General features: G+C 44.0%; 1 protein-coding gene across 1 annotated transcript; it reads left to right on the top strand.

The window, feature by feature from the left end:
* Positions 1–205: 205 nt before the first annotated feature.
* Positions 206–9,297, top strand: tbc1d31 (TBC1 domain family, member 31). The gene is made up of 23 exons (XM_031876062.1): positions 206–601; positions 999–1,139; positions 1,371–1,486; positions 1,628–1,806; positions 2,035–2,186; positions 2,364–2,523; positions 2,761–2,961; positions 3,088–3,261; positions 3,475–3,554; positions 3,677–3,823; positions 3,978–4,111; positions 4,490–4,623; positions 4,776–4,955; positions 5,068–5,300; positions 5,445–5,517; positions 5,605–5,684; positions 5,787–5,922; positions 6,135–6,227; positions 6,725–6,853; positions 6,954–7,148; positions 7,380–7,449; positions 7,577–7,708; positions 8,341–9,297. Exons 1-23 carry the CDS (start codon positions 531–533, stop codon positions 8,493–8,495), a joined length of 3,165 nt encoding a protein of 1,054 aa, XP_031731922.1. The 5' UTR covers positions 206–530; the 3' UTR covers positions 8,496–9,297.
* The last annotated feature ends 343 nt before the right edge of the window (positions 9,298–9,640 follow it).

Genomic DNA, 9,640 nt, shown 5'->3' with positions numbered 1-9,640 from the left:
ACAGAGGGTGTCGTTTTTTCAAATCAAAGAAGATGTTTTTTTTTTTTTTACAATTCACTGAGTGTCACTTACAGTTTACAACATTATTATCTGTAGGTCTTGTATCATAATTTAGTATTTTAGTCAAAACAGTTTTGAACTACAACTCCCAACATGCACTCCTCTGTTTACCTTTACGTCAATTTTGGGCGACAAAATAACCGTCCTTAAAACAAGCAAAAAATCCACTGAAACTGAAGTGGAAGAAAACTGCTAGCGTAAAGTGTGCTACGCGTCTAGTGGACCGGACTGTTGAGTCGAGACTAAAGTTAAACGGTGCTGAGCGTAACTTAAAACTAAATATCACGCTACTGAATGAGGCGCTTTCAAATTTCGCGCTGTTTGCTCCGCCTTTAAAGAGATTAGCCGACTAATCTTAGCCCGTTAGCTATCATTGTTGCTGGGGCATTAAGTTACATTAAGTGAAGTACGGAGGGTAAGGTACGGGTATCCTTCTGTTTTATGAACGTGTTTCTAAAGACGTCTTTAAGATGGAGGTGACGGACATCAGAAACAAAGAAGAGGGGAAAGTCTGGCACCGAAAACCAGCACCAGGCAAGAGGTAGGTTGATGTCATGACCACCTGATGCTGCAGGGAGTGACACGATTATCTGGATTAATGTTTTATAGTAAAATGTATTTGTAACAGAAATTTCTCAGCCTGGAATAACACTGAAAGGTAGATAGCTGCTTTGACTGCATTTAAGTTCAGTCACACTTGTTGCATTGGTACATTCTCACGAGTCTGAACTGTAAACACTTGAATGGCATCACTCTACTTATCATCTCATAAACTGTAACGTTGTTTCTTAACATTTGTTGTCGTTCAGACACTTTTTCAGAGTGTATTCTAACCACTAGAGGGCAGCCGCGACTCACTGAAATGTGTCGCTCTTCACGTGAGACCTGTCTGAGTGTGCGTTAAACCTTTTTTTAATGTGTGACGTTGTCTCCCTCAGTGTGCTCGTGACGGTGGTCCGCACTGCTCAGCAGGCCAAGACGGTGCGTTTCCTCCATGTGGCCTTTGACACCACGGGAGACTCATTCCTGGCTGGAGACCAGCATGGCAACATCTATGTATTTGACATCAGTAGAAACAGGTGACTGACTGTGCTCAAAAGTCCCAAAAAGGGTTGACACTGCTCTTCTCCCACCTGAAAAAAATGATAGATATACTTGCACACTTCTATTTTCTACTCAATTTTTTTTTTTAAACCTACAAGGACATGATCATGTTAAAACAATACATGTATCTCTCTTTCTATATAGAGCAGATAGTGCTTTCACATTTCTGTGATCTTGTGTTTTTCACTGTTTCTTTCTTGGGGCAGATTTCGTCTGGTGCAGAAGACAGGCCAGGCCTGCACCGCGCTGGCGTTCAGCCTTCGCAGGACCACCGAGTTCCTTGTGGCTCTGGCTGACTACACCATCAAGTGCTTTGACAAAGGTAGTGTGGCCACATCCATACATTGCATCATTTTTTTAAGTCGTGATTTTCAGAGATGTAGTCTGTTTTTAAACTCTCGGGACTTTTTCCAAACAAGTTCATTTTCAATGACACTTGGTATTGTTGGGTTGTTTCTTTCAGACACAAAGCAGCTGGTCAGCTGGATGCGGGGTCACGAGGGGGCCATTTCGTCCATCTCTGTCCACAGCTCAGGTCGCTACGCCATCACCACGTCCCTGGACACAGCTCAGCTCTGGGACCTGGACACCTTCCAGAGGAAGAGGAAGCTCAACATCCGGCAGTCTGTTGGCATTCAGAGGGTAAACGTGCAAAAAAAAGAGCAACATTTACAAATTGATGTTTGGTCACATCATGACCAGATCATTTTTCTGAGGACAGACAAAGTGTTATATTTTCTGTCAGATAGGGATTTAGGTTTTTGGTTCATTTCAAGCTATTGATACTTCAGGATATATCTGGTACATTAATGATGTGCCTTAAATTTGTTTCGTTGTCATGGTCATTCTACGCTGTTGTTTGTTTTGCAGGTGTTCTTCCTGCCTCTCAGTAACACCATTCTCAGCTGTTTCAGCGATGACTCCATCTTTGCTTGGGAGAGCGACACGCTGTTCTGCAAATACCAGCTCCCGGTCCCCGACTGCGGACCCAAAATCTCCTACAAGGCCTTTGCTGTTACACGGTGGGTCTCCTGCATCACCACTGCTAACTAGCTGATCGATTATGTAGCTTTCCAGCGTAGTTCTTCGTGACTATATTTCCCACCCTTCTTGACCTCTAAACACTTCATAAGCACAATAAAAGTAAAATGTGGATCAGAAGGCTTCATCGAATGCTGATACCACACTTGTGTTGGCAGTGATGGTAAGAGCCTTGCTGCTGGGGGGCGCTCCAACCTGCTGCACCTGTGGTGTCTGGACAGCAAACAGCTGATTAGGGTGATTCAGATGCCCACGCAGGTCCGAACCGTCCGACAGCTTGAATTCCTGCCCGACAGTTTTGACGGAGGAGCCAGTCAGGTACACAGACTACAGACTTCTCTCTCACCTCTGTGCTCCTGCAATGGGATCTTGTTTGTTTCAATTTTAGACATCTTGTTCATCACTTGCCTGGAAGAGGCCCCGCCCCGTCTGCTTATCTCTGCATGTTAATGAGCCTATAGTCGGCTGCTGTATCTCTGTATGCACATGTTTAACATGTTAACTTTTCTGCTTGTGTACCCCTCTGAGTTTGAGACTATTTATTTGTCTCTGCAGACAATAGGTGTATTGAGTCAGGACGGCGTTATGCGCTTCATCAACATTCACACTTGCAAGCTGCTTTTCCACATGGGTTCCCACGAAGACGCCATCACCACAGTGACGGTCAGCCCTAACGGCAGACATGTTGTGGCCATCATGGATAATGGAAGCATAAATGTCTACAGTGTTCAGAGTCTCACACAGGAACTAAACAAGGTGACAGACCGTTACGATAACAGTACAAAGATGTACGAGGTTCAAGAGCTTTCTTGTTTTTTGATATTAATAATTTATATGTATTCATATTGTGTGTGTGTGTGTTTGTCTGTGCCCCTCACCCAGCCTCCTCCCTCCCGGGTGGCAGTAGTCTCTGGCGGTGGAGCTGATCAGGACTTGTCTAACCTAAAGGTCCAGGTCAGGTCAGAGGTCGTTCAGAGACCAGCCAAGAGCTCGGGTAGGCGTACACATGTGAAGATACTTAGACCCCCTGCTGGGTCTACAGCTGAAGATAAAGAGGTGGGAGCAACACACACAATGTCTTAACACACTGGGGGTTTTTTTTTATATAGTGAGTTATATATATTTTTTTTTTATAGATTGATGTGAAGTTTATTTACTATAGAGATGTTCCACCATAAATACACACAAAGCATTCCCTCCCCCTGACTAGACAAAGTAGACTAAAGTGTCTCACTTCATAGAGTGTTACCCTTTTGTGTCAATCAATAGAATGAACTACCTGCTGGTCTAAATAAGAAGAGGCTGGTGGCTATGCTCAAGGCATTTGGAGAGTATCCTGCTAAATACAGGTAAAGATTACCTTCACAGGAGGGGGATTCATGCATTTATTTGATGACTGACGAATGCATGCCAACTTTTAACACTTGTGTGGTCAGATTCACACGACTTAACCTTTGTGTCCACATCGCAGGATGTTTGTGTGGCGGTCTTTGTTGTGTCTCCCAGAGAACCATGCGGCGTACAGCAGTCTGACTGATAAAGGCCTGCATTCAGCCTACCTCACTCTGCATGATAAGTACCCCATCAAAAGTCACAAGTTACAGAGGGGACTACAGAGGTAATCTCTCTTTCCCTCTCTCACACACACACACACACACACACACACACACACACACACACACACACACACAATTGCAACTCTAAGTATTTCATTTTTTTTTTTTAAATCAATTTTTGTAATCGCATACTTTTCATCTTCTTCTACTCAACAGGGTTTTGTCTGCCTTAGCTCACTGGGCGGCCATCTTTGGAGAGGTGGAGTACCTTCCCCTAGTAGCCTTCCCGTTTGTCAAGCTCTTCCAGAACAACCCAATGCTGTGCTTTGAGGTGGTGGCCACTGTTATAGGTACTTCATGGTTATTATGAAAGGCCATTTTCCCAGTAAACACAACATTATAAAATGTGCACTACACACATTTGAAAGCTTTCCTGTGTTTTTGGGCTGCTGCTTTGTGTAAAGTATTGAATTACTACACGTGTTGTACCCGTTTCATGTGTAGAGAGTAGCACTGCTACATTCATAAGCATTTAATCCAAACAACACTGCTTCAGTGTGCGCAGCCAAAGACCAAAACTTTGACACCAATGGATTTGGAACCATTTTAATTCTTTAAACTTATTTCAAGTTTTTCAATTTTGTCTCTGTTTATCAGACATCTGAATGTCTTGAGGCAACTTCGATGTATTATCAGTCTCTTGATTACTTGGATGTTTGGTTGCACAGTGAATTGGGGTCAGCACTGGTTTGAGTACTTCCCCAACCCTCCTCTGAACATCCTGAGCATGGCGGAGAACGTTCTGGCTCATCATGACAAGGAACTGCTGCAGCACCTGGTGGACTGTGGCATCACCTCACAGGTAACTGTACACAAGTACACACAACCCGGAAGAGTCACTCCACTCGTCCACCCTTGGACGAGTGGACAGACCGCTGTCCTGGAACTCCACACTCACAGTTTCACACCCATGTGATATAGAGATTTTATTGCGCATCTCTATATCTGTCTCAGCTCTATGTGTGGCCCCTGCTGGAGACCCTGTTCTCTGAGGTTTTGACCCGTGATGAGTGGCTCCGACTCTTTGACAACATCTTCTCCAACCATCCATCATTCCTGCTCATGGCCTGTGTGGCCTACATCACCTGCTGCCGTGAGCCTCTGCTGCTCTGCTCCCGGAAACAGGACTTTGAGGTAACTGTCCTCTGAAAATATAGTCGGAGCCATATTAAGTCTGTAATTGTGTCTTTCTCTCCTGCTCCATCAAATTGACCCCCCCCCCCCCCTCCCTTCTTTTTCCTTTCAGTATTTTTTCCACCACCGTAACAACCTGGATTTGGGAGCCATGATAAAAGAAGCGTACCGGCTCATGGGCGGCACACCAGCTGACATCCATCCCAGGAATATGCTCTCTGACTTAACACCACTGACCAATGGTCAGTACCCCGTGTTCAACCACTACCCCGAATTCATCATTGAATACCAGAGCCGAGAGAGGGAGAAGATACGACTGCAGGAGGTGGAGTATCTCCGTGAGAGGTGAAATTAAACATTGTGTGTTGACAGTGTTAGTATGAGCAGACGTGTATGTTTAATTAGCTAGAAAGAGCCTTAGATAATACACATCAAAGTCACGAGTGAGAAAATATGCAGCAGATGAATTGTGTGTCTATGTCTCATCAGACAGGAGGTGTCAGCCCTGCACACAGATTTTGTGCGTCGCCAGGCTGAAGAGGAGGCCTATTATGCACAACAGGTAGATATTGGGCCTTAATCTGTCTATGAAATGCAAGCCTGGAATGTAAATTAAATGAATTCAATACTTTGATTGATTTGAAAACGGGAGCTGCTGCAGAAAGCCGAGGAACAGCGCAGGAACATCCTGGCACAAGAAGAGGAAAAACTAATGCAGCAGAGGGCAAAGTAAAAGCATGAGACATGCACCTCATTGTTATGAGGGAAAAAAAAAAGAACAATGTTATTTAGCAGAGTGGGTTGCTGCTGACACTACTCTGTCCTCTGCAGGTTGGCAGCCATGAAGAGAGAGGTGAAGGTGAAGGAGTTACAGCTGCTGGATGCAACTAAAAGACGTTTCCTCAAACACCAGCAGGACCTGAGAGCCTCACAGGTCCAAAGACTAGATCAGGACATCAGTAGAAAGGTAACCTGGTGGTTAAGATTCAAAGTGGTCTTCTTATATAAAGGAGCCCACATTGGCCATAGCAGAGATCCTGGGCTGTAATCCCACCCTCTGCTCAACACATTAACACGCTTGTCTCAATTTGTTAACTTCTACCAAAAGAATCTGTCGTGGACTTAATAACCTCCATGTTTGAGCACTAACCCAACAGCAACCTTTATGTTGTGCAACAGATGGATCTCCGGGAGCGAGAAACAGCTGCAGCAGTCCAGAATCTAGAAGTCCGACAGATGGAGCTGGAGGCTCAGAGGAGGCGACTTGAACAGGTGACAAACTGCTCGCATTAAACCCCTCCCTCCTCTCTCACAACATCCTCTTTTCATTCATTTTACTCCCTCCCTTTTTCTGTCTCTCTCTGCGACCCTTTACTCCCAAATGATGAGTCTCTTAAACACATTTTGCTGTTGAAATACCTGGAAGTATAAAATGTGCTTTTTCACTGGGCATTAAATATATCAACAATCACAACTCGGCCTCTAAGTTTTTATCTCACTTTGAAACAAAATTAAGTTACAGGAAGCAAATTCCCTCATGGTTGTATCTAATCCAAGACTTCAGGGTTGTAGCCTCCTTTAATCACAACAAATGGATATCACACATGTACTTACAATCAAGCACCGAGGACTAGACAATCGGACAATATATATTTAGCTGATGTAATAATCACAGTGAATTCCCACCATGTAATAACATCACTTTCAACCTCTTGATTGTTGTAATAATTTTGAGTCTGAAGTGTTCATTCCATGACCCTTTCCCTCAGCACATGTTTCAGGAGCATGAGCGCATGGGACGGGAGGTTGAGGGGGAGGTGGAGATGAGGATGAGGAGGGCAGAAAAAGAGGAAGAGAGCTACACAGAGCTGCTACACTGCACCGAGACAAACATGCAGGTGGGTGACGCATTCCAATATGGAGTCGGTGAAATATTATCGCCATACGTCGGCACACAATCTTCTAACTTTCTCTCCCTCAACACACACACACACACAGGCCCTGGAGGAGTCCATGGCGGAGACGTGCCAACTGGGCTTGGAGTCGCACTGGCAGAGAGAGGTGGCGGAGCGCCTGCAGCAGGTCGATGCCGAGCAGGAGAGGAAGAGGGAGAAACTGGCAGAGCTTCACAGGCAAACCCTGGCAGAGGAGGAGAGACTGGCTGACACCATGAGAGATGTGGCAGGAAGGAAGGTGAGAAGAAAAGAGTGTTTGTCAACACAGCAATTTACATGATGCGTTGGCTTGTGTATGTATGATTACTATGACATATGTTAAGGTCTGTTTTTATCTTTCTAAAATCAGTATAACAGAATAAAATATTGATATTTGTGTCACTTAGAAACGTCATATCTAAGCGTCTCAATGTCTGAAATATAAAAACATCACTGATCACTCGGACGATGAATACTTGTTGATTTGCAGTGGGATGAAGTAATGAGTTCCAGAGCCCGGTTACAGGAGCAGCAACAGCCTCTGTCTTCAGCAGGCACAGGTATTTCTCCACACGTACACCAGTTTTCATGTGGCCTTTGTGCTGACCTGTCCATTGCATCGTGGATCTAATATTACAGTGTTTGCTTAGTGTCGGACGGTGATAACATAATTTTGTTCCACCACAGGACTGCCTCAAAGACCCAGTGCCACCACCGCTGTTTATGTTAGAACCAAATCTGCCACCTTCCCAAAGCAGGCAGAAACCAACACGGTGTGTCTGAACAGCAGCTCACCTTCAGAAAGCACCTCCACCAACTGTAAGTCATTGTGGATATGCTGTGATGTTTTCTAAAGATGAGCGCAGTGCCTGTTCAATGCTTGGCCCGTGGTGTTTGTTGCTGCTTGCAGCTTTCTCGAGAACCGTTCATACAAACGACTTCACACTCAACACTGCGCTTCCTTTGGGTCCTGAGCAGTACACCTGCCATGACATACAGTAGTTGCTTCTCACACCCAGCCTACTACTTACTGTATACTTCTACTTCAGAGGAAAACATTATAGTACTACATTTCCCTGACAGAAATGTCACTGGTTACATTGCAGATTCTGATTTGACTCTCAAAATATAACAATTAAAATATACATTTTAATTAATTATAGCATCATAGCTCCACCTTGGACAGACATATAGCTCCCCAACGCTCACAGAACGTTCCCCGAACCAGAAATTGTTGCAATAAAGCAGTTCGGGTAACATTAGGAGACTATTAAATGTTTGTCATTTCTGCTTGAAAATGAACTAAAACAATTGTTTCTTTTATAAAAAAAATATTTGTCGATTCATTTTCTGTCAATCAACTTATCAATTCATCTTATAATTGTTTCAGCTCTACATAACATGACCGTCTTTATCTTAGGTTTGTGTATAAATACTTTGTTCTCTGACAGTTTCCCTGGACCGAGGCCGGGCCCAGCTGGACAGCGGCGAGAGACAACTGATGAAGGAAATCCGAGAGCTGAGACGGAAGCTGGCGGTCAGAGCCAGAGAGGGCAGCGCTGCCTCCTCACAGTCTGTGCACACACTGTCCTCTGTCTCCCAGTGACCACCAACGGCTCTCTGGCGTCAGAGCGTCACAAAAACATATTCTTGTCTCAAGGGAGCTGCAACAGCAGAAACAATGACTCAGACTGAGGAGCATACAGGCCAGCTGCTATCTGTTTACCACTTCCCAAGTGCTCGTCCTTAAACTATACATTATTAATGCAAATGGAGTCAAACATTTGAACTGTGCACCATCAGCCACCATCTCATGAACACCCCATGTCTTCCATTAAGACCGTAGTCCTCTGTCTGAGGACAGAAACAGGTTCATCATTTGGGTTGTGGTGTTGCTTCATGCGATCTGCACATGATTGTTCAGGTTGTGTCACTTCTCCAGGATCCAAGTCAACCGTCATTCATAGGTGGGTTCTCTGATAACATCCCTAGAAGCAACAACGGTTTAATTTATTGTTACTCTGTGGCCACTCCAGACACAGACAATGGCCAGTGTTGTATCATTGCAGTCCGTCTGTAGCCGGTGAGCGTTACTCCGTGTGATCACGGGACAATCTGATGCAACATACAATATTCAGGTACTGTGTCTAGTCCGTTAACTGTATGACGAAACATCCGTTAGTTCTATAGTGTCTACAGTGCAGTAACGAACATCTAACTGTACTACAGACAAACTGTTATATCTCTGCAGTATTTGCGCTGATGCCTCCTTTTTGAATTTTTATTTCAAATAAGTTTTATATGATTTGTCTTATTTAAACCCTAGTTTTGATAAAATGTTGTTAAAAATCCTGATTCAACCTTCTGTTTCATTGTGCCTTTTAAAATACACATGCGTTAGGCTTTGTGTTCTTATGTCTGGTATTGTACAATGATCGTAGCAGTCATTGAGTTGTAATGCAGCCCCTCAAAACCCTTTTGATGTACTTTTAAAATGAATGAGAACGGTAACGTACACATCTGTATGCAGGAAAGGAGGTCCAGGTGCCGGTTTCCTACAAACAGAATCCATAGATGGAGTAATACAACATGAAATATGCTAATTTAGTTCTGAGGGGCTTTATCATTTATCAGGTATGTTTTGATCGGCTATTTTGAGGAGTGAGTTTGTTTCAGAGTGTTGATGATCTGTGTGTCTGCTTATGTCAAGACAATAGGCAATTTGTCTTTTTTTTTTTTTTTTTTTTTTTT

This window comes from Anarrhichthys ocellatus, unplaced genomic scaffold, assembly GCF_004355925.1.
Source record: "Anarrhichthys ocellatus isolate YVR2014 unplaced genomic scaffold, GSC_Weel_1.0 scaffold103, whole genome shotgun sequence".
Lineage (NCBI taxonomy): Eukaryota > Metazoa > Chordata > Actinopteri > Perciformes > Anarhichadidae > Anarrhichthys > Anarrhichthys ocellatus.
The sequence above is the reverse complement of the archived record's forward strand: the minus strand, read 5'-3'. Positions and strand labels throughout refer to the sequence as shown.

Coding starts and splice junctions, on each gene's coding strand:
- tbc1d31 (XM_031876062.1), top strand. CDS start 531: ATGGAGGTGACGGACATCAGAAACAAAGAAGAGGGGAAAGTCTGGCAC. Junction 1,807..2,034: donor AGTCTGTTGGCATTCAGAGG/GTAAACGTGCAA, acceptor TTTGTTTTGCAG/GTGTTCTTCCTGCCTCTCAG. Junction 3,262..3,474: donor CTACAGCTGAAGATAAAGAG/GTGGGAGCAACA, acceptor GTCAATCAATAG/AATGAACTACCTGCTGGTCT.